Raw genomic sequence first — 25449 nt, 5'->3', positions numbered from 1 at the left:
GTGAGCTCAGCTGACAACAGTAAGGACATTATCTCTGCTACAGAAGTCCAGAGAGGAGATGGGTCAGGTCACTAGTGTGGCCACAGCTGGCTTCCATGTATAAATGTTTGCAGCAGAGGGCAAAGGAGGCCAGGAAGGGCGGCTCTTACTAGAACTTGGAGTTCAGTAAGGCCTTTTAGTAAGGCCTTTTAGTGGGATGACTGGAGTCTATGGAAAGTAAAGACTCGGAGCACACAAACAGCACTCTCCTGGAAGGCAGAGCACACAGGGAACAACTTTCTTTCTTCAGTTTTACTGGACTAAGTGATAAAGCCTTTATCCTTTAGTTAAAAAAATGAAGACAGGTTTTGCTTCTTGTTTATTTGAGACAGTGTCCCTTTGTAGTCCAGGCTGGCCTGATATTTATTATGTAGAAAAAGATGGCCTCACACTTGTAGCAATATTGCTGTCTCTGCCCAGTGAGTACTGAGATCACAGGCATGAGCTACTGTACCTAGCAGAAATAGGGTCTCGATGAGTTGCTCACATTGGCCCCAGTCATAATGCTGCTTCAGCTTTCTAAGTAGCTATGATTACAGGTATCTGGCTTAAATAAATGTTCAAAAACAATGTTTAGGGTGATAGATGTATTTACTGGCCACCTGGGGATAAGACAGAGTAGGGCATACACAGGCCAGCAGAGCCCCAGTCACCAGCACAAACAGCACAGGGCATCAGTGCTGCTCTCGGCCTGGATCTAAGACATTTTCCACAGCAAACAGCAATAAATGCAGAGGCCATGGCTGGTCAAATGCGGAGAACAAGAGATTGTTGAGCCTTAAAATGGATACCATTAAGGTCAGGGAACACCATGGAAATAACGTGAGACAGGTGATAGGAAGTGCTGTCCTGTGGCTATGACATGGCTTTGGCACTCAGGGAGTTGTGGCAGCCATGGCTGCACACACAGGGTCTGTGTAAGACTGAACTAAACGTTTAGTCACAGGTTAGGGAGTGGCTCACGGGCGAATGGCAGTGAGGGGTGTGGAGGTGAGGACGTCATCGAGCTGCTCATGCTCCAGTGCACGGCTCCACACCCACGTCCACGGGGGCAGCCCTGCCTGAGCCCAGTGGGATGGGAGCCTGGTAGGGGTGATGGGAGGAGGGGAGAGGAGAGGTGTGGGGTGGGTGTGAACAGAGTGAATTCTATATATGTATGTGATTGTCAAAGAATAAATTAGTGTAGATTATTAAGCACTAACTGAAACGTTGAAATTCTCTTTGTAAGACTTCCTTAGTTTCTAGAGGCACTAAGGAAAATGCACAGTACTGTCTAGGAAGCTTGACTTAAATGCAAACCTCTTTAAGGGAACAGCACAAACACCCAAGCAGAACTGCTGTTTCCTCTGCCAGGACGGTCTCAACCCTTCCTGGAACTGAATCTACTGAACAAAGAATCCCTCCACCTCAGTGTGATCTGTCCTGTTGTCTGTTTCTTTTGAGAGGAGGAGGAACGGTCTCCGCCTTGTGCTTCTGGGACTCAGCCTCTGGAGCCATGCTCAGTTCACAACCCAAAGAAAGAATGACAGGGGCGAGGGCTGCCGGGCCTCCCACCCTCTCTGTACTCACTTAAATGTGACATGCAGAAGGATCTTGGCAACGACGGCAGTGACTGTGAGGATGAGGAGGGTTGCCAGGCCATACACGGTCCATCCTGCAAGTGCAAAGAGAGCTCACCAGATTTGTCTTTATTTTCCAAAGGAGACTGGCAGTGCTGGGGGCTCTGTCCACTCTGCAGGTGGGAGCAGCCAGCAAACCTGGCAGTGGGAGTAACCGGAGCTGGGTTGAGCATGGAACTTTCTTATGGCTTTGCCTTGTTCTGAAACTTCCTCTGTAAATTCCAAACACTGGACTTGGAGTCAAAGGGGGTGTGGTGAATCTGTCTGCCACCAGAACTCATCAATCAGTTACCTAGAAGTCTTTGGTCCCAGTTCTCTGTCTGAGCAACGAGAAGTGTGACCTATGAAATCCTGGAATCCAGTCAAATGGTGTGGGGGCTGGAGAGGCCTCCCTTCCTGACCTTCTATGATGAGCTCCACAGAGGAGAGGAAGAGTGTGAAGACCTCATGACCAAATGATAGATGGCCCCAGCTCATTCAGAGACTATGCCCTCGACAGAAAAGGAGGGAAGGAGATCACGGCCCATGTCTCTCCTGCATGGCTTCTCTTCACAGCTCTTAGTGCTCCTGACCTTTGACAGTGTGTCTGGTTTTCTTCCTCCCACTGGCAACCAAAGGAAAGATGCACAGTATTGTCCTAGCATTCTGTGTGCACTTCACTCTGCAGAAGGGAGGAATGTCTGGCCTGTGCTGCCCGAAGCTTAGAGACTAGCCTCATGTTTCTAGACAAAGAAGGGCAGGGGTTTGTCTAGTTTAGTGTATGGTCCAGTGTTTAGAACAGTGCATTGTATCACTGAAGGAATTCTGTGTCTTTTGGTCTTATTGTTTCTCTCCATTTGGTGCATGTTCTATGGCTAAGCCAACCTCTAGCCTTTCTTTATGTACCTTCTGAATAAGCTCTACCCTGTGGCTCTAGAAAGACGCTCCCAGAATGGTGTCTTTTCTTATAATGATAAAGAAACCAGCATAGCTGTTAATCTCAGGGGCCAAAGGCACACAGAGTCCATCTTTGGAAGGGACCTAAGTTGAGGAGAACTTTCTCTCAAAAGTCATGCAGACTAGAGGTTGCAGAGCCAATATCCCAATCTGTGTCTGAAGGAGAAGCGCCCACAAGCGCCTTTGTTTCTGTAAGGGTTGAGGGAACTACCTTCCACTCTGTGGCTGCTGGCCCCAACTGATGGTGCCCAGGAATGGCTACCTGGGACAGTCTGCGGTGGGTGGCTGGGGCTGGTGGTGATGACATAGAGGACTTTAGAAGAGTGGGCAGCACTGACGCTGAGGTTAGCTTGTTCGGTGATCACCTCTGTCAGTGTCTGGTTGACTGGAGGCCTCTCCTGTGGTGGTTCTTCCTTGGTGGCTAGAAGATCAAAAGGATTAACCAGAGAAAGCCAAGGAAGACAGCAAGAAGGAGAACACTGCTCTGGTTGGGGTGAGGCCGTTTCTATTTTTCTTTCTCTGTATGTGAGAGAATGTTTTGCATGGGTGTGGGTGTATGCATGGGTGTGGGTGTATGCATGTGTGTGGGTATAAATGCATGTGAGGTGCACGTGTCTGGGTGTACATGCATGTAGGGTGCATGTGTGTGGGTGGACATGCATGTGGGGTGCATGTGTGTGGGTATATGCATGTGGGTGCATGTGTGTGGGTGGACATGCATGTGAGGTGCATGTGTATGGGTATATGCACGTGGGTGCATGTGTGTGGGTATAAATGTATGTGAGGTGCACGTGTCTGGGTGTACATACATGTAGGGTGCATGTGTGTGGGTGGACACGCATGTGGGGTACATGTGTTGCAGACACACATGCATGTACGGTGCATGTGTGTGGGTACACATGCATGTGGGATACATGTGTGGGGTGCAAGTATGTGGATGCACATGCATGTGGGTCTCATATAGCCCAGGCTAGCCTCTAGCTATGTAGTTGAGGATGCCCCAAACTTTTAATTTTCCTGCCTCTACCACCCAAGAGCTGGCGTTACAGGTATGTGCCAGAAGTGCTGGATGAGGCCTGTTCTGATTCAAGTATACATGCGGTTTCCTCTTCTGGTCTCACTGATAACAAAGTAGAACCTGTCAGGCTATGGCAGGGGCGGAAAGAAGAGACCACTGATTCTAGTCATGAGCTGGTCTCTCAGACACAGAACCCCACCTTTGTGCTCTGAAGTACCTCCTTTCTGTGACCGACCCAATCCCACCCCCTCCATCAGTCTGCACCACTTACTATAGCCCACTACCCTAACTTCTTTTGAGTTGTGCAGTTCACTATCTGTGCTTCTCAGGGGCTAGCAAAGGCTCATGTCTGCACATGTGTTCTTATCAGAGGGGAAGATGTACATCTCTGAGAAAAGATGGCAAGTAAGTCTGTGGGACTGCCTGGGATGTTTAGAAGAAGCAGAATGGACAAACTGACCATTTAGGAGCCGTTCACCTGCCATCCACCTCCTCTATCTATCCATTCGCTTGTCTATAAAACTGCCACTAATACTACTAAATCAGGCTGAAGAGAGGGCTCAATGGCCTGCTCTTTCAGAGGGCCTGAGTTTGGTTCCCAGCACCCATGTAAGGCAGTTCACAACTGCCTGACTATACCTTTTAGATCCCGGTGATCTGGTGCCCTCTTCTGGTCCCCAAAGCAACCCACATACCCGTGGCATACACTCACAAAGATATAAATAAAATCTAAAATAAACAAAAATATTAAAATAGTGAAATTGAAATATAAATCAATTGTGCACTGGAAGATGGGGTGTTGTGCACTGGAAGGTGGGGCGTTGTGCACTGGAAGGTGGGGAGTTGTGCACTGGAAGGTGGGGAGTTGTGCACTGGAAGGTGGGGAGTTGGGCACTGGAAGGTGGGGAGTTGGGCACTGGAAAATGGGGATGAATCAGTGTTGAGATCATCTGCAGCTGAGTCAGTAGGTCCATGTCTGCCCCAAAAGAACCACTTTAGGCTTGAAAACCCTGGTAAGAAAGAGAAGGCCAAGGCACCTATGCTCCCAGAGACAAGGATGTCTTACCTTGGTATAAGACAGCAAATCCCTGGGCCTGATTGATGTGATCAGAGAAGAAATACAAAATGACAAAATCCAGAGAGACATTAAAGGACAAAGGTGGGTGGTTCCTTCCATTGAAGCGGACCAGGACACGGTGGGTGTAGCCATCCAGTAGCTCCACCATGTCTGCGGAATCCCTGATATCAAATAAGGTGAAGTTGAAATGGATGTGAGAGGCTCCCGGGACCCGGATAGTCCAGTAGCAGACCCTCCCAGTGGCGTAGGTGTCTGGGAAGTCAGGAGAGTAGACCACGGCTGCCATGGCTGAGTAGTTCCCACCGCAGGCGCCCACGAGAGCTGCAGAAGAGAAGACAGTGGGCCTGAGTCTCAGCCTTGGGCTCCTCTCTAATTCGGGCACAAACAAACTCCTAAGAAATGTGATCCTATTAGGGACATTGTTTTCAGCTACAAAACCAGACCATCTTGGGTTTTAGGATCAAATCACAAAAGGAATCACTTCCACCCTGAACGAATGCCTGTGTAGACTATTTGGTTTTCCCCAGGAGACTGTACACTTAGTGCTCAGAAGAGCAGCCTACGCTGGGGTTTGGCTGGAGTCAGGCAGTCTGGAGTCAGGACCAGCAGAGCCATGTGATCCTAGGGGCTGCACCTCATTCCCAGGCTTCTCACTTGTGTTTCCAGTTTAGGGCCAGCACCTGCTCCTGTATCCTGTGACAGTGAGAGGACACGAGAGATAAAGTGCATGACACGGGGACCTCCTGGCAGAGGAGAGGCTTTGCAGACTGAAGTCCTCAAGGGAATGGCCTGCGTCTCCTCAGGGCTGCAGGACCTCAGAGGCGCAGTGCTTGCATGAGGGGGAACAAGTGCCTAGCATGTGTGGCCATGGTTGGATCCCCAGAAACACCCAAGGGGAAGGAGGGGGTGAGGCCAGATTCAGGAGGCTCTGTATCAGCTATGCTTTCTCTGGACTTATTTTTGATTGACAAGTCTTTAGAAAGGTGATACAGCCACTTTCTGTCTCACCACGACCTTGGAGATGAAAGACTTCAGGAGGGAATGCAGGAATAGGATTTAAAAGAAAGTTCATTTCTCAGTGCTGGGATGGGACCCAGGGCCATGGGCAGGCTCAGCAAGCACTCTCCCACTGAGTTACGTCTCCAGCAGGCGCTAGGGTAGTTCTTCTCTATTTAGCACACAGAGAAGTAAAGAAAATACACTGCTTTGTTGGCCCTGGTGGTGGAGCCTGTAGTTCTAATGCGGAGGAGGTCAGTTCAAGACCCTGTCTCAAAACACCAAACGCTGGCAAGAGCTTAGTGGTAGCGCCCCTGACTAGCGTGTGTGTCCCTGGGGTTGATCTCTAGCTCTGGGAAAACAAACAAAGCAAGCTTTTTTCTCATCCTAGGAATGAGAAAGCTCAAGATCAGAAGCCGAGGTCTCAAGACAACCAAGGAAATTTAATACTAATAAGTACAAATTGGGCCACAGAATTGGGCTCATCTGTGCCAGAACACAGGAGAGAGGTGACCACCACAGAGCACGTGAGCCAGCAGCAGTTCGAACTGTAAGAGGTTCCCAGGGGCTGCGTCAGCCTGACTTTTCCACTGAGGGCACCGGGAGCCTGAGATACCGTGGTGTTTGCCTTCACTTGCGAGCTCTTCTGCATGGGCCTCCCAGCACTGGCAGGAGTGACCAGTGTCAAGCAGTCAGCCAGAGTTCCACTTGGTGGCACAGGCATGTAGGAGGTGAAAGGTTGCTGCTAAGGGGCAAGCCTGGAACACCTCCTACTTCCTGGGCCCTCCTCTTAAAGGAGGCAAAAGCCTCCAGTTGCTGGGAGAGGGCAGTTAGTTCATTGCTCCCGGGGCCATCGGAGAGAGGCAAATGTGAAACATGTTTGAGCCTGGGGAGGGGTAGACTACTTTCTTAGTATCAAGGTAAAGACCCACTGATTCTGGGAGATGGGGGATTGGCGAGCCACTGAAATCACTTTGATCCTGTGGCTAGTGGCATGCCCTAAGCTGAAGATAGGCACGGGAAGCAGCAACCCCCATGCCTTTCCACAAAGAGCACCAAGTAACAGACAATGGCCATCTCCTACAAGGGCAGGACACAAAAGACCCTGCTCAAAGCTGAGCGTGGAACAGAATACTAAACCACCACTACTTTATTCTACTGTAACCACAACTTCAGGGATCTGAGGGTGCCTGCATCAAAGGGAAAGACAGACAAACAACCCAAACCTAGCTCAGCTACTGACAGACCCAGCCTAGTTCCCAAACTAAACAGGCCGCCCAAGTGTAAATGCTATTTACTTTAGCATCTACCATTCCACCCACAGTGTGTGGCATTAAACAGAATACCACAGCACACACATGGGGGAAGATTCACTGTCGAGATAAAAAGCAATCCACGAACAAAATGCATGAGTGACCCAGATGTTGGAACTGTCAGCCACGGAGGCTGCAGGAGTACAGCACAGCTTATAGTGAAAAGAAAGACGCACACCCAGGACGGGTGTGGACACAACAGGAAGAGTCGAGTGAACGAGGCATGTACTACAAGACTGTAATTCTGGCACTTAGAAGACAGAAGCAGGAGGATTAGGAATTTCATGGCTACATGAAATTTGAGATCAGCCTTGTCTCAAAAACCCAAAGGAATCAAATGTTGGGACTGGAGAGATGGCTCAGCAGTTTTGAGTGCACACTGCTCATGCAAAAGACCCAAGTTAAGCTCTTAGCACCCATGTCAGATGGTTCAGCTGCCTGTAAATCCAGCTCCAGGGACCTGAAGCCCTCTTGGCCTCCACTGGCACTTGTTCTCTCTCTCTCTCTCTCTCTCTCTCTCTCTCTCTCTCTCTCTCTCTCTCTCTCTCACACACACACACACACAAAAAAAAAAAAACCTAAAAATAAAAACAAACAACAACAACAACAACAACAACAACAAAAAACCCCAACAAGATGAGGCCAGTGGAGGAGACGCATGCTTTTAATCCCAGCACTTAGGAGACAGAGGCAGGCAGATCTCTGTGAGTTTGAGGTCAGTTTGGTCTACAGAGTGAATTCCAGGGCAGCCAAGGACAGCTAAGGCTACATAGAAAAGCCCTATCTTGAAAAACCACAAAACTAAACCAAAACAACAACAACAACAAAACCAAAACCCCACAAAAAACAAACAAAAAACCCAGAGTCAAATGTAAATGCTAGAAAAGAAATCAAACAGCATCGGTGGTGAAGTATTCCTTGGATTTACCTGTACACAAAGCACAGCTGAGGAGAATTAATAAAGACATCAGTAAAACATATTATCCAAAATGAAACAGAGAGGAAACAAAAGAACAACACATCTAATGTCTGCAGAGGGGGTTGGCAGTTCTAACAATGCAACCTGTTCTGTGTGAGCACACACAGAAAGCACAGCTTCTGTAGACCCATATTTCATACGAGATATTTGCAGCCAGGTTCTCTGGCCATGCTTAGATCCAAGGGCAGCTGCTATCCTGCCAGACACCTGTAGTCACCTAACAAGACTCAGGACGGACAGCTCCTTCTCTTTGTTATTATGTAGATCGCCTGGGAAGAGGTGTGGATTCCTGGTGGTGACTAAGTTGCGGGTACTCCTGGGTCCCCCAGAAAGAGAATATTAATGAGTTTCTACCTTGGTTTACCTGGGGGGAATAAAAGGTTTGAAGAATAAACGCGGGTAGATCTTCAGGAATGAATGAAGCCCGAGATGCCCTTCCGATATTGCTGTGTGAACTGTGTCTCATTATTTCCCGCGCCTCCGTATCAGTCCAGTTAGGGAAAAGAAGTTTTTATATTGGGGCTTAGGACCCCAACAAGCTTCCGTGGACCAAGAAAGAAAATCTTGATGACACTGGGCATCACTGACCACAGACTTTAAAGCACAAAACTGGATCAGTTATATTATGATCTATTTATTTTGTTATTGTTAATAAAAGGAATCCTAGCTGCTAAAAAGAATTAAAGCTGGCAAACTTGGGCTTACCTTGGCTCTGGTGCTTACTAACTGAGGTAACTCACTTTATTTTGGGGGTTTCTGAAGGCGAAGGTGTAAGTCACAAACAATCCCACACCAGTTTGGAATTATGATTAATAGAATGGTTATTTATTTAAAGGGGAAAAAATTTACAGATCACCGTCCCAGACAACAGCCCTCTGCGCAATCAGGAAGGGAGTCTAGTCGCCGGAAGTGGAGCAGGAAGCAAGAAAGAGAGGAGAGGGAAGTGGCCACTTTTTTAAAAGGAGAGAGACCACACCCCAATGGGCTGGTATCTCAGCGGCTATTGGCTGGAGGAGCGGAAGGAGCTCCCGCAACAGGTTTCTTTGTTTTGTTTGTTTGTTTGTTTTTTGTTTTTGTTTTTTGAGATAAACTCCTATATATAGCTGAGGCAAGCTTTGAGGTAAACTGTACAATGTCCAAGTTAGAATCTGCAAGAGATCTGCTATAAACTGGGCTGGGCTGGACAGTTACACTATACAATGAGTGAACTGTGTCCCCCAAAAGGATAGTTCAGTTCCTGCTACTAGGGTCTTTATACATTAATCACGTTAAGATGATGTGAAAATGATTAGAGAGGGTTTTACGTGCCGTGGCCACAGCCTTCATGAGACCCACAGGAACAAATACACAAAGTGGGAAGATGGCAATGTCTGGGAAAACAGAGGAGCAGGTGAGCAGCTGTAAGCCGATGGACGCCAGAGAAGTTGGTGATGGTCGGAATCTGCAATGTCCCCTACAGGCTCATGTTTTGATTTCCCGTCCCTAGCTGGTAGTGCTATCTGGGAAGGGGTGAGCAGCTGAAGGTTATATAGTACACCAATACCTGGCTCTGGTACCTTCTATGATCCCTGGTCTATCACCATGTGAATAGTTTCTGCCTCATGGTCTGGCCACCATGAACTGAATTGTTCTGACATCCTTCCTTGCCATGACAGACAGAGCCCCCTGAAACCATGAGCTAGACTAAACACTTCCTCCTGGAAGCTGCTCCTGTCAGATATTTGGTTAAAATGACACAGAAGTAACTAACAAGAAACTGGTACTAGGAACGTTGGTGACTGTCTGGGAACCAGTTCACAGGAGGAGGGCAGAGGGTGGAGAAGCAAGCTAGAGGAGTCTCAGAGTGGTGTCCATCTACTTAAGAGATTCCCGTGAACACAGGAGCCAGAATATCAATAGAAGTGAGTGTGAGGCCTGCAAGGCTTCGGGTCACAACAAGGGCTCTCGTGAGCAGAACTGCGGCCTGTCCTGTGCATTCTTGCATAGATTTTGTCTATGTCCTGCTGTATCCTGAAAATCTAAGTGAGGGTAAATTAAAAAGTAATGGAAAATAACTCAGCAGAAAAAAAATTGAAGATAGTACAGCGTTCTACTTGTAATATGGTTATTATGGATGTCTTTTAGTTAGGTTTATCATGAGACTTCGGAGAAAAAGACACGGACCAAAAATGAGAATTAAACAGTTTGGTCAGAAATGAGTATGTTTAAAGTCACAGACAAAGCAAATTGGAAGAAGGGGCCACAGTTGTCAAAGACAGGAATGCCACTTTGGACTGAGACAACAAAGTTCTCTGATGGCATTCCAGGGAGTGGCAAACTGTCACCCACCGAAGGCTCTGGGTGTATCTAGGAGGTTTTACAGGAGAGGGGCAGCCAAGGTGCCCTACTAGAGAAGGGCTGCTGGAGAAGTGGTTTCCGAGCTTATGTGCCCAGCACTCAGGTAGCTGCAGCCACAGCCCAAGCAGGCCTGGGCACATCACAGGCCGTCAGCAGAGCTCGCACTGTAACATGGCACTGGTTTCACCGGCATGCCAAAGGCAAAACCTACAGTCATGATGGTTTCACTGACATTCATTGGTGGTGTGCATGGGGGACAGGGGACACCTCAGATGTTCTTCAGAAGCTGTCTCCCTTGTTTCTTGAGACAGGAGCTTGCCAAGTAGGCTAGGTTGGCTAGCCACTGAACCCTGGGACTGACCTACCTCTGTCTCCTAGCGCTGTAATGACAAGCAGGTGTCACTATGCCCAGCTGAGCCATCGCCCCAGCCCTGCACAGGAGACTGAAGAAAGTCCCTGACAGACTATGCATGAAGCTATGAGAGTAAAGCATAAATGTCATGACTTTGGGACATGCCAGGAGCACGGAATGTCTGTTGAGAAAAGAAAGAATGTATGTGTGTTTCGAGTGGCAGGGCCATGTGGGCAGGGTACCCAAGCCTGTTGGAGTCAACACCATGACACATATCCGGATGGCAGCAACGGAGCACTAGGGTTTAATATGTCTGGCTTTGAACTTTCTGTGGTCCACTCTTATTGATTTCCTGCTCCTGCTGTTTGGAAATGAGGATGCTGACTCCTGCCACAGTATATTGGGAATGTGTGACTCCTTTTCATGTCATAAGGATCAGGGTTCAAAGTTTGCCTATGTTTTGGAAGAGACTTTAGACATTTGAACAGAGTCGAGGTTGTTGACTTAGGGTTGAGGGCTAGAGAGATGGCTCAGCACTGGCTGTTCTTCTAGTGGACTTGAATTTAATTTCTAGCACCTATATGGCTTTTCATGACTATCTGGCCTCTGAGGACATCAGGCATGCATGTGGTGCACAGACAAACATATAGCAGAAGCACCCATAAGCAAAATGAAAAAATAATAGTCTCAGTTTCAAACAAAGACTGTGAAGACTTCTAAGTTGGATTAAGTGCATTTTGTACTAAGATGGCTATGAACTTGGGGATTCTGAGGTGACTGTTCCCACTTGAGTCTGAAATGTCTTTGCTTATTCCTCTGGTTGGGAAGTTATGGAATGAACTGTTTCCGCCACTCAGTCCTCCACGCACCAAAGCCACTCCATCACTCCTCCTGCTGTAATGCCCTGAAACCCTCTGATGCCACGGGCCAGAAGAAATCCTTTCCCGCCATAAGTTGCTTCTCTTCTGTGTGTCAGTCACAGTTTCTGGAGCCTTGGGAGAGAGCATGGTCCCTAGGCCATCAAAGACCCGCAGATGGGCTGAAGAATTCTCAGTCAGTCTCTCTTCTGTGACTTTCTTTCTAGAGTGTTAACATCGGGTACCTAGCTCTCATGAGGTCTCACTGAGTGTGTGTTTGTGTGTGGATTAGGACAGGGATAAGAGGACAGTGCTGGGAGGGTCAAGGCTCAGGATCCACCCTTCACTTGGCACAGCTTTGCCTCTTCCGGTGCCTCACAAATGAGGTGGAGGCTCAGGCAAATGCACGGACAGGGCTGGAAAAATGACTTGAAGAATTTGCAAAGTTATCTTCGCAGATACACACCGGTGAGGCCCAAAGCCCCAGTGCTTACAAACACACAGAGGGGGAGGTTTTTACAAGAGCACGCGAGAGCAGGTGCTCTATGGGAATGCAGGAATGCAGTCTATGGGCTAACCTGAGAGCCTCGTCTTTCTGCTTGTCAAAGTAGCCCCAAGATGGTCTGTGGGGAGCACAGAGTCTGCATGCACAGATTAGCACCAGGGGAACCAGGAATGATAAGCACACAGCGAGGAATGACTAACCTGTTATCCACCCAGAAGGCTAGGAGGGAATGCGGTTCATAGCTTGGTGACCTATGTGCTTGCTGTGTGGCTGAGATCACAGTGGGTCCTCCCCCAAACCTTTATCACGAGCTTATCAATCTATAGAACCGATCTTTATGGAAGATGTCACATGTATTTAAAAAGAGTTTCGATATGGTCACATCTTAAGCTTTATTGTGTATATAGGACTGAGTGGATTATCACCAGGAAATTTTTCACCAAACTGTGCAGCTTAAATATGCCTAAAATAAACTACTTGGGGTCAGATGAAGTTTGAACCAATATTAGCTACTGAGTCATGCTGAACTTGTCCCCAAGAATCGTTACTCTGCTGGCCATGGTGGTCTATGACCAGCAAAGACACTTGCAAAATAACCAAGCTCCTTAGAGCACTAGTCACCACTACAGCCGGACATTGTTGTCTTTCTGGAGGAGGTCACAGTCAGCCTTTCTGTGCGTCAGTCCCAAGAGCTGGGTTATGGTTGGCATCATATGACAGGTGCTTCTTGAGTACTGATGGGGAGTGAATAAATAATGGAAAGGGAGTGGGTAGGCTTGCTGCCCCGGTCATGCCTTTGGCACCATACTCACTGTCAAAGAGGATAATCCTGCCGTCTCCACCACAGGGCTGCGTGTGGTCCCCAAAGCAGACACTATTGCACTCAGTGCTGGCTGCCTCCCCGTGCTTCCAGTAGTCAGGATTGTTCCCGCAGAAGCATGCGTAGCCCGACTCCATGCCAGCAAACTGCCACAAGAGAAGAAGACCGTCAGGACTTCTAAGCTGGACTAAATGTCTTTTGCACTACGAGATGTGACGAACTTGGGGGGTCTGGGGTAAATGATCACCCGCTGTTGGGGATGTTACGGGGGTGGGAGTGAGCAATCAGTCTCAGTTTCCTAGTCCACCCTTTCCCGTGACCTCTCCTTAGTTTTACTGCCTATTCTAAGCTCCACACCACTGTGTTCGCTGTCTGAGAGGATTCCTTTCTAATGTTCTCATTCCTACTGCATGGAACTAAATCTTTAAGGAGGACAACATTCCTTAAACGTGAAACACTCATGAAACAGCTAAACATTTTATTGACTTAAACAGATGTACCAAGATTTTATTAAAAATGTTTTAATCTTTCAGCTGGCGGTGGTGGTACACACCTTTAATCCTAGCACTCAGGAGGTAGAGACAGGCAGATCTCTGTGAGTTCAAGGCCAGCCTGGTCTACAAAGTGAGTTCCAGGACAGCCAGGGCTATTACACAGTGAAACCCTGTCTCGAAAAACCAAAAACACAAAAAACAGAAACAAAAAAAATTAACCTTTACTTTTATATGTATGGTGTGTTCCCGGTATGTCTGTCTGTGCACTGCCTGTGTGCAGTGCCTGGAGAGGCCAGAGAGAGGACACTGGACTCCTGAGACTGGAGTTACAGATAGTTCTGAACTGCAGTGTGCAGCTTTAGTTATCTTTCCAGTCCTTAAGATTTTTTTATGAGTCTGCGTGTCCATCCATCTGTCCATCTGTGTATGCTGTGTCTGTGTGTTTCTGTATTCACAAGTGCAGGTGCCCACAGAAGCCAGAAGATGGTGAAAGATCTCCCAATGCTTGAGTTAGAGGCGACTGTGAGGTGCTGAACAGATGGGGTAACCAAACTCCAGTCCTCTGCAAGAGCAGTACTCGTAACTGCTGGGTTATTTCTCAGGCCCCTAAAGCTCATTTAAGCCTCATTTACATTTTAATTTTCTTTTTAATATTAATACACTAATTGAGCACATAGTCCTGCAGGAGCCAATCCTCCAATATGGAACAAGCTCTGCCACACGGTAGCCTTTTGGTCTTGCTTTATAGATCCTCCCACAGACCCTGCAACTATTATCCAAGTTTTTTTTTTAATATCTATTTCTTTATTATGTATACAATATTTTGTCTGTGTGTATGTCTGCAGGCCAGAAGAGGGCACCAGACCCAATTACAGATGGTTGTGAGCCACCAAGTGGTTGCTGGGAATTGAACTCAGGACCTTTGGAAGAGCAGGCAATGCTCTTAACCACTGGGCCATCTCTCCAGCACCCTATTATCCAACTTTTTCTGCTAGTTTCATTTTGCCATTCTGAGAACATAAAATAGTCTAAACAAGCACAACAACCCAGCTCAACATTCCTGTGAAGCTCATTACATTGGAGCCTCTGCTACCAGTTCACTCCTGTAGTTCCCCTACACAGCTCTGTAACATGTGGAAACGGCACCACTCAGTCACCCAGTTCCAGGTTTCACTCCGACGAATACACTTCTGTAAGCATTTGGGTACAGATTCTTGTCCTGGGTAACAATTAGGGGTGAATTATTGGGCTTAACTTTTTTAAAGAAACTACCAACCTTTCCCAGGACACCTGAGCCAAGCTACATTACAATGCTCTGTGTGAGCTCTCACTGCTCTGGACCCTTGTCAGCACCTGCTACTCTAAGTATACTTGACTTCAGCCACTCTGAGGATTGTCTGTCTCATGGTGATTTTAATTTGCTGTAGTTTAATGACTAACGATGTATATAAGTTTATTTGCTCATTTGCCACTGGTGTGTCAGCTTTTGCCTATTCTAAAACCATGTTGCCTGGCATTTTACTACTGTGATCTTTATTTTTTACACGTTTTAGATCAAGCTCGACCCTGCCAGTAGGCAGCAGCCTCCCTGAGCTGAGGCCCCAGATTTAGCAGAAGGAGAAAGTGAACTGAGCACCAGTACCTCACCCTCTGCTTTCTGACTGCTGTGCTGTAACAGCTGCCTCACGCTCCTGACGCCGCCTCCAGGCGCAGCTGAACAGACCTTCCTCCTTAAGTCTCTCTGTAGCAGCGCTGGGGAGCAAGCACACATGGCCCAACACTATTTTGCGTGGGACTACCCCACTGCTTCAGTACCATTTGTTGAAGACTATTCTTTCCTGACCTAATGATCTTGGCAATTTTGCTAACAATCAATTGACCATCGATTTCCAGGCTCATTTTGAACTGTGAAGTCTACTGTGTGCACTATTTTCATGGCCCTCTCACAGTAACTTTTCCCCGCAGTTTAAAGTCCATCTTTGTCTAAGCTATGATGCAAAACTAAAGGTTTCCTTTTCTTCACAAAGAGCTACAGTGTTTCTTCAGAAGTACTTGATGACAATCCTTCACTGTTGAACTGCTTTGAGACGTTCATAAAAATCAATTGTTTGCATCTGTGTAGGTCTGCTTCTAGACGGTTACGTTGATCTGCAGCAGATTTCAGAAAAGCGTTTCTATAAAGGCCAGAAGTAAATATTCTTTATTCTGTGGGCTACTTCGTCTCTTTCTCTACTGGCTTCATGGGCACACAATGAAAACAGCTAGAGACAATTTGTAAATGAATAGGCATGGCTCTGTTCAATAAAACTTTACCCAAACAAAAAATAACAGCTGGGTGGTGGGATTTGTCTGTGGTCAGTTTCTGACTGGCTCATGATGACTCTTGGTGACTTTATGGAAATCTACAGTTCAGGTGACCAAATCTCACAAAACTGCCCTTAACCAAAACCGCTCTCGTGATCTTAAACACTCTTTGTACGTCAGGATCGGCCATTTTTGTTTTGAGGCATTAACCCTGCCCTGGCCTTGCTTGTCCTGGGCAAGCGTTACTACTGAATGTTGTCTCCAGAGTAGCTTGCCATTTTTTTAAAGCTCTATTTTTTTAAATTGGATTCCGTTTAATTTATAGAGTAACCTGGGAGGAATTTCCACTTTAATAATATTTGAGTTGTCTCAGCTGTAAACAGGAAAGTCTTTATCATCATGTAGTTTTCTACAGTCTTAGATAGCTTCTGAATGAGTTCTTAAATCTCATTTATTAACCTCTCCTTATTTTTGCTCCCAGTGTTGATGGGATCCAGGGCTTTACACACGCCAGGCAAGTGCCCTGCAACTAGGCGACACTCTGGCCCAGCTATTCTCAAGTTTCTATTCTCATGTAAACTGGTAATATCTTCTTTTCTATTCTTTTTTTTTTGAACAAAAAGATTACTGAAATATACTGCAGAAGAACATCAGGTGAGCAGACCTTGATGGTCACTTCCTATCAGTCATTACGAGGTGACTGTAATCTGGCAATAATTACATCACTTCTTCTATACTTACTAGTTTGCATCCGTGTATCTCTCATGTGGAGAGCTGTGCTCTCTTTTGAGTCAATAAGATGCATGTATTAATACCATCATCTGAAGCTTAAAGCATGTTTAAGGTTTGGGTTTAGGTCGTGGGACCCCTGTCAAGGTATCTTTGTCCTTTTGGTAAACCTGCATTAATGTTTCTGTTCTACACGAGGTGTTTTCTCAGAACCAGCACAACATGGGCAATTTCCCAGAGCTGCTTTCTGGTGGAGAGCTGAGTGCTTGCTGTGCTCCTCGTTGATAAAGTGTGTGTGCATACACAGTCATTGCACACTTATATCATTACCTAATAAAGTGTATGTGTGTGTGCATACACAGTCATTGCACACTTATATCATTATCTAATGAAGTGTATGTGTGTGTACGTACAATCATTGCACATTTATACCATTATCTAATGAAGAGTGTGTGTGCATACACAGTCATCGCACACTTACATAATTATCTAATGAAGTGTGTATGTGTGTGAAGTCATTGCACACTTATATTATTATCTAATGAAGTATGTGTGTGCACAGTCATTGCACACTTATATCATTGTCTAATGAAGTGTATGCGTGTGTATGTACACAGTCATTGCACACTTATACCATTGTCTACCTCTCTACTGTCAAGGCCATGAACTTATATTCTCCAATCTCAGAGGGAACATTACCTCTGGGCTTCATTTCCTCTTTCCCCAGCTTCCCATTTATACAGCCTTCTCCAGTAGTTGGAATGCACTTGCTTGATACATTCCTATGCTCAAGTTCTGCACAGCAACCAACCATACAGTCATGGTTCAACTGTCTTGCTTAGTCATCTGCCACATAAGTTTAAAACCCAGGCAGGGTTTAATTAATTAATGGCTTTTAGACTAAACTGGTTAAAGAAAGAGGGAAAGAAAAGAAGAGAGGGAAGGATCTTTTTCTGCCTAATTTAACAGAAAAACAATAGTATTGAACTTTAGTGATTAGGAAATAAATTTCAGACAAGGAAGATGAAGAAAAGAGAACATCTGGAGAAGAGGTAGACAGGCAATTTGACAAAGAAGGGACCCATTGCCTTGACTTGATTCTCTGTGGAGTCATTAACAACCCTGCTCATAACAGATCAGAACTCAGTCAGAGGCCAAACAAAGGCTACTACCCACTCCCCATCTTTAAACTGAGTACTGCCTTGTGCTCCTGACTCCTGAGCTCACTCTTCCCATGTGACTGACAGGTGGGCTGTTGTAATTATCTTTATCTTTTCTGTAGTTACGCACGGCAGAGCTGGTACCTTGAACCTCTGACTCCGACAAAAGCTGATGCAGGTCTGTATGGTGAGCTTGTTGGACGTTTTACTGGTGCCAGTGAGAGGAGGTGGGTTTCCATGATCCTTGTAGCAGCCAAGGTTTCCAGGCACTGGAGACAAACAAAACAAAAGAATTTCACAACATCTGGCTGGGTAAGGCTAAGAGGGAAATCCTGGCTGTGCCAGGTGTGCTGTCCCAGTGTTTACAGCCCTGAGGGACAACACAGGCAAAAGACAACAAGCTCTAAACTGGACCCTCTGGTGCTGTTCTCTGCCAAACACCAACCATCTGCGAGTGTGGCATGAGGTCCCCATTTAGCAACTTGAAGACGTTTATTTTACTTTGCCAATGTTGGCAGAATTTGGTACTGAGGAGAACTAGGGAGGATCTCTTAAGATAGAGAGGGTGGTTTTGCTTTTGGCTCATGGCAGCCATCTCCCAGAAATTCATCAAAATGACAGACATAGAAGGAGCCTGCTGTATGTTCTCTGGGCTTTGTAGGAAACATGGAGGTATTCTTTTGGTCACATACACGCAAATCTACAAGAAGGGTGATATTGTAGATACCAAGGGAATGGATAGTGTTCAAAAAAGAATGACCATATGTGTTTCTATGGCAAAACTAGAAGTGTCTACATCACTCAGCAGGCCATGGGCTTCACTGTAAACAAGCAGGTGAGGGGCAAGGTTCTTGTCAAGAGAAGTAGGGTGCACATTGGACATGTTAAGAACCAAGACCTGAGCCAGGTTCCTGAAACTGGTGAAGAAAAACGACGAGAAAAAAGGAAGCCTGAAGAAGGGCACCTGTGCTCAACTGAAGCATTAGCCTGCTCCACCCAGAGGAGCATGCTTTGGGGGAACTAAGGGGAAGGAGCCTGGGCTCCGGGGCTGTTCCCTATGAATTCACGACTTAATGTACAAAAGTAGTAAAAGACCTAGACTCTGTAAAAACAAAACAAAACAAAACAAAACAGAGAAGTGGGCTGACAAGATGTCTTATGGGTAAAGGCACTTTCTTGATGACCTCAGTTTGATTTCTGGAATCTACATGGCAGAGAGAAACAACTCCCAAAAGTTGTTTTTTGGCTTTCACATGTGTGCTGTGGCATGTGCCTCCTCCTCCTCCGGCTCCCTCCCCAGCAAAAGAACAGTGAAGCAATCAGATCTAAACTGTTCCAAGGTTACTGGAGGAGCACAGGTGGTAAGCACAGGCGTTTGAGGGCAATCTGGGCTACACAATACATTTAGACTTTGTTTCAAAAGTAAACAAACAGGCAAAAAACCAAAGGGGCCCGAAGAGGTGGTTCCAAGGTTAAGAGCACTGGCTCCTCACCCAGAGGACCTAGCTTGGATTCTCAGCATCCAAAATGGTGGTTCAAAGCAATCTGTAACTCCAGTTCCAGGAAATCCAGACACCCTCTTCTGTCACATACATACATGCAGGCACACACAGAGACACAACCAAACAACCCCAAACTCCCCAAAGGACCCTAAGTTAGCATAGTACAGAGAGATGTATATCCATGTTTACTGTGGAATCAACCTAGATGTCCATCAACAAATGAATGAATTAAAAAAAAGTGACACACAGACAATGGTGTTTTAGAAAAAAATTATAGCTGGGCATGGTGGTACACACCTTTAATTCCAGCATTCAGAAGGCAGAAGCAGATGGATCTCTGTGAATTCAAGGCTATCCTGGTCTACATAGTGAGTTCTAGGATAGCCAGGGCTACATAGAGAAACCCCCACTCAAAAAAATAAGCAAACAAAATTATTCAGCTGCACATATGAACTCACACTGGCTGTGACAGTATGCATAAGCCCTGTGCAAACTCAAGCCAGGACCACACCCCCCCATGGAGAGGGGAGGCAGCAAGAGGTCCCACTCCTAGCTGAGCAGTCATTGGTCAAGCCAGACCACACCCCCCATGGAGAGGGGAGGCAGCAGGAGGTCCCACTCCTAGCTGAGCAGTCAATGGCAAGTGACAGCTGCTGGGGGAAGGACGGTCAGTTTTGTTTAACAGTGTTGCCCCTGGTAGTTAGAACACACTCCAGTGGAAAAGACCACATATCCATGAATATATATGCAGTATAGATTGGATTTGATGGGAAGAAAAACAAGAGACAGAACACAAAATTGGGTGGGGAGGAAAGGGAGTGGATATGGGAGGAGTTGGGTAAGGGGTAAATATGTCTTAAAACGCACAAAATTCTTAAAGAACCAATAATAATAAACAAAAAGATAGTGTGTGGTGTGTTTAGGCCAGAGGACCACCTAGGTGCTGTTCTTCGGGTGCCTCTCACCAGTCCGGAGCTCACCACGCGGGCTAGGCTGGCTGGCCGGTGAGCGCCAGGAGTCCACCTGTGGCCTTGCCAGCACTAGGAGAAATATACACAGCCTGCTATGCATAGCTTTCTGAAAGATATTTACTTTTATTTTTAAGTGTATGTGTGAGTTTATGTGCACCACATAACCTGCAGAGGCCATGGGGGGCGGGGGTTAGAATGGAAGTTACAGGTGATTGTGAACCAGATACGGGTGCTGGGAGTCAAATCTGCAAGAGCAGGAATCCTAACTGCCATCTCTCCAGCCCCAGTGCCTGGCTTTTTTTTTTTTTTTTTTTTAACTCTGGGAGATCAAACTCAGGTTCTATGACTAAGCAATCTCCACAGCCTTTTGTATACATATGAATGACGCAGAAGGGGGACTGCGGGAAGAGCAGACTAAAAGGAAGTAGACACAGAAGAGAAAGGAGAGAATAATAAGGAATGAAAATGACCACAGTACATGATATGCTTGAGTCAAGTATATGAAAGTATTTGCACTGCAATGTCTTTATGAATCCTATAAATCTGTACAAAAAAATAAAACAAAACAAACAAAATGTTTCAAAACATGCCCTCAGAACCCCCTACCTTCACACTGTACTTAAACCTTTGTTCTTTGAAACAGTGAGTGGTTTCCCCAGGTCTTCTGAACAGCGAGCTTCCCTTTGCTGCAGGAACAAAGGACCACAAACCTGCCATCTCCCGCAGCATTCATCACCTTTCATCTTCTGAGGGCTGAAAGAGCCAGTCAGGTTTTAATGACCAAGATGAGGGTGTCAGCACAGCTGAGCCATATTTGAAGGATTCGAAGAAGCAGCCCACCCTCTTCAGCTATGGCTACATGGCTACCAGTTCCCTCCCTGGCTTCCACTGTCCCGTCAGAGCCCTCTGACTCATAGCGTCCTGTAAATGCACTGGACCCACACGGATAATCCAGGATAATCTCTCCTTCCCAAGTCTTTAGCCACACTTGCGCAGTCTAATGCCATTTAAGGTCACATTCTCATAGACTTGGGATTATAAATCTATCTTTGGGGGTCATTATTCAGCCTACCACAGAGAGCATATTAGTGTTTTACAGCCACATGCTAGATTGTTTGGCCTAGTGAGGCAAGAGGAACATAAATACGGGTACCAACCATGGTAGCTGGCGTTCATAGCCTCAGGGATCATCTATGGACTAAATACTTGTACACCACTGTGATGTAATAAGAAATACACTTGGTTTCTACCCACTTCCTGCCACTTCTCTAACCCTCAAGACTCTGGGTGACTCCTTTCTAATGAGGTACCTCGTGGTGAGCTCCTGGTTAGCCTCATGGCGGGGGTGAACACCAGGAAGACCAAGCCACAATTAGTAACTTGGAATGCTCAGTCCCCCTCCCCCGTCCTCCAGGGCAGAGAAAAGGGCAGAGATGGAGTCAAGGATGTGCCCACCTGAGGACGACTCTTTTAGAACCACTGGAGATGGAGCCCACCGAGCTTCTGGGGTGATTAACATATCCATGCTGAGAAACACACGGCACTCCACAGGCACAGACACTGTAGGGCTCAGAACCTTTTCGATCTTAACCCTACAAACATCTTCAACATCTTCAACCTATCACATCCTCGCCAACACACCAGAGAATGTGTTCCTTGAGCTCTAAGAGCTACTACAGCAGACTACCAAACCCGAGGAGGAGGTCTTAGAAACCTTTACTTTGCAGACAAGCCTGGAGACCTACATTTGTGATTGGCATCTGCAGCAGGGTGTGGTCTCGCAGTGCCAAGCCTTTAACGCACGGCACTGACTCTGGGTGTTCAGAGGCAGGACAGAATTGTAAGCCATCTTGTTGGTATCTAGAGAACTGAAGGATTGGCGGCTGGGAAAAACTCACCCGTCTGGTGTCAGAGTAAAGCCTGGATATATGGGGAAAAGATTGGTTTCTTTCCTTTTATCCCCAATTTGTATGCTGAAGTCTGAATAAACAGGGTAAATGGACTTGGAGTGAGGCCTCCAGGAGGTAATTAGATGAAGTCAGGAAGAGTGAACTCCCACAATGGGACAAGAAGAGGAGACAAGAGCCCATTCTTTCCCTGTCATGTGAGCACTCATCAGAACACAGCCATCAACAAGCCAGGGACAGGGCCCACACTGCACACTGCAGACACCAGCACACTGACTCGACTCCCAGCCTACTTTGTCTACGAAGCTGCTTGGGCCTGAGCAATGTTGTTTAAAAAAATTATAGGGCATTTTAGCACTTTAATCCCAGCACTCAGGAGGCAGAAGCAGGTGTATTTCTGTGAGTTCAAGGCCACCCTGGTCTACATCATGAATTCTAGCCATAGTGAGACCCTGTCTCTCCCAACCTCCATGTGCCCCAAATAAAAACATATCTCTTGCCTAAAGCAGATCCCTGTCCCTAAAGTTCATGCCACGTGTAAGCCACCCTAGTTTACACCTTTTGTTGAGACAAGGTCTCAATATGTAGCCCTGGTAGGCATCAAGTTTTTGAGAATTACAAATATACAAATAGGCCACGGCAAAGGCCATGGCAAAGTGCTGAGGGTGGGCTGGGCTCCAGCCAAGCACACATAAAACTGCATCTTATTAAGAGTGTGTGAGCCGGATAGTGGCTCTTTCCCCTTCCTGCTTTCAAATGAGACATTCTGGCCTGGCAACAGCTTGGCTGCAGCTTTGTAAGAGACTTCAATGCACAAGACTAAGTCAGACTAGATTTCTAACTCAAAGAATGTGTGACAATATGCCACAATAAGCTACTAAACTTGAGAGTAATCTGTTCCAAAGTAATAGATCATTAATACATGAGACATACCAAATAAGTTCCTTGCAATTAATTCATAATGAGCCAGTGACACATCGGTTTCTTAGGAACTTAGTTTTCAATCTATGCCAATAACTCAGGATTATTAGTTGAAGTCCCTTTCCAAACACCCTACAGTTTCTTCCAGATCCAATTCTAAAACGCTAACCCAGGAGACTGGTGAGTCTGGGATAGTATTTTCCTTTAAGATTGGAAATAGTACAGCCCAGTTTATTGAGTTATGTCTGCATATCAGTCTTTTTGAGCATATAAAACATATGCACGTATGTGATGTACACACATAGGAAAATTTCCTCCCAGACCACCTGACCAGTTTATTTTATATTTGCAGAAAGTATCTCGATTACTCCAATCCTCATACTTCCCCTTTAAGTATCTCGGTTACTGCAATCCTCACACTTCCCCTTTAAGTATCTCGGTTACTCCAATCCTCACACTTTCCCTTTAAGTATCTGGGTTACTCCAATCCTCACACTTCCCCTTTAAGTATCTCGGTTACTCCATCCTCACACTTCCCCTTTAAGTATCTCGGTTACTCCAATCCTCACACTTCCCCTTTAAGTATCTTGGTTACTCCAATCCTCACACTTCCCCTTTAAGTATCTTGGTTACTCCATCCTCACACTTCCCCTTTAAGTATCTCGGTTACTCCATCCTCACACTTCCCCTTTAAGTATCTCGGTTACTCCAATCCTCACACTTCCCCTTTAAGTATCTCGGTTACTCCAATCCTCACACTTCCCCTTTAAGTATCTTGGTTACTCCATCCTCACACTTCCCCTTTAAGTATCTCGGTTACTCCATCCTCACACTTCCCCTTTAAGTATCTCGGTTACTCCAATCCTCACACTTCCCCTTTAAGTATCTTGGTTACTCCAATCCTCACACTTCCCCTTTAAGTCATGCAGCTGCCCTCCCGTTTCCTCGCACCACACATGGTTCAAGTGTAACCAATGTGGCTCCCCATACAAACTTTAAAATGAATCTTTCAGAAACAAATCAAATCTCTACAGTAGCAAGTATAAACAGGAGCACTCCAATCTCTAGTGGAGGCCAGGCCTGAGAATGTCTGAGGTTTAGGGCTTAAACAACCACAGAGCCAAGCAGCTGTAGCTGGGGCGTAGGATCCAAGCCGAGCTTGCTAAAGAGGACTTCCATATGGAGACCCGAACACACACTTAGTGATTCTTACTAAGAACTACTTAGTCATGATCTTGATCATTTACTCTGATTTCTGTCTCGTTTATTCCATTATGCTCAAGTAAGCAAGTTATTATGTGTAAGTCTACATCCATTCCAAGGGCATGGTCATAAATGCAAGGCTATAGGCTACACAAATACACATGGATTCTATGAGCTTTATTCACAAAAGTTTGGGAGCAAATCCAGGCAGCTTGTGTCTCAGCGTGGCAGTGGGGTCCTGATATGTACTCTAAAGGGATTGTTAGGAATCGGCTGCCCTCTGCTGCCATCCTAATCTACATGAACCTGGGTGGTTTAAGGTAATGTCCTTGCCCCACCTCCAAGCCCTACTTCTATGACACTCTGAGTTACCGCTCCCCAGTCCTGTCTCTTTCTTAGACCACAGCCTCTTAAACTTTCTCTTCTCACAACCCTCTCACCCCTCCTCCCCGTGACAAAACTTTTATATGACCCAGGGTATAAAGGCTCATAAAATAGGGAACTAGGGAGATGACTCAGTCAGTGAAGTGTTTGCCTTCTAACTACAAGGACCTGAGTTTGATCCCAGAATGAACACAAAATATCCAAGCCCACCCAAGGCTGGGGAGGTAGGACAGGATCCCTGAGGCTCCCTGGATGACCAGTTTAGCCCAATTATATATCAAGTTGCAGGCCACTGAGAGACACTGTCTCAAAAAAACAAACTTGATGGTCCCTGAGAATGACACCTGAGGTTGTCCTCTGGCTTCATATGCTTGCATCACACCTGCTGGGATCACAGGTACACACATGTAAAACAGGTAAAGGCTGAAGGTTTGCTAGTAGTAAATTATTAAAAGTTTACTTTAAAACTATTCTTTGGTGTACATATACTTTTACTATCTATTAAAGACCAAAATAAATTTGTATATAAATGAAATGGATATACTCACCTATTTTTCCATAATTAAATCTTGACTGAATACTTGATGCTGCAGGACACGAGCATCTTTGGTTTTTCATAATTGTTTACATTTTGGTTTTATAATCAATGCTGAGAACACTGCTCCACATAATCATACAAAATGGCAAAAAGTGGGGTGAGGGCTATTTAAAAAATTGCTGAGCCAGGTGGTGGTGCACACCTTTAATCCCAGCACTCAGGAGGCAGAGGCAGGTGGATCTCTGTGAGTTCCAAGACAGCCTGGTCTACAGAGCGAGTTCCAGGACAGCCATGATTGTTACACAGAGAAACCCAGTTTTGTAAAAACAAAACCAACCCCTTAAAGAAAAAAAATTGCTGGAAATTCTGTTCTATAATTTCAAACCAAAATTCTTTCAAAGAAGAAAAAAAATCATTGAACTTCATGTGTGTGTGTCCATCCTTGTTTGCATGTGGAAGCCAGAAGGCAGTCTCTTTGATGTTTCTC

The 25449-nt window shown here is 46.1% G+C and overlaps 1 protein-coding gene across 3 annotated transcripts in view; it reads right to left on the bottom strand.

Annotated features, from left to right (window-relative positions):
* LOC130875415 (kremen protein 1) overlaps positions 1-25449 on the bottom strand; it is a 249546-nt gene that overhangs the window by 5240 nt on the left and 218857 nt on the right. For 2 of the 3 annotated variants that reach the window (XM_057771145.1, XM_057771147.1), the window contains 5 exons: positions 17681-17805; positions 12842-12995; positions 4679-5011; positions 2806-3015; positions 1609-1693 (listed from right to left, as the gene is read on the bottom strand). In XM_057771145.1, the coding sequence (XP_057627128.1) occupies positions 1609-1693; positions 2806-3015; positions 4679-5011; positions 12842-12995; positions 17681-17805 (907 nt within the window). The remainder of the gene's footprint in view (positions 1-1608; positions 1694-2805; positions 3016-4678; positions 5012-12841; positions 12996-17680; positions 17806-25449) is intronic. The other variant, XM_057771146.1, reaches the window with a different exon arrangement.

The sequence above is a fragment of the Chionomys nivalis genome, chromosome 6, assembly GCF_950005125.1.
Source record: "Chionomys nivalis chromosome 6, mChiNiv1.1, whole genome shotgun sequence".
Classification (NCBI taxonomy): domain Eukaryota; kingdom Metazoa; phylum Chordata; class Mammalia; order Rodentia; family Cricetidae; genus Chionomys; species Chionomys nivalis.
Note: the sequence above shows the minus strand (reverse complement) of the source record. Positions and strands in the feature narration are given on the sequence as shown.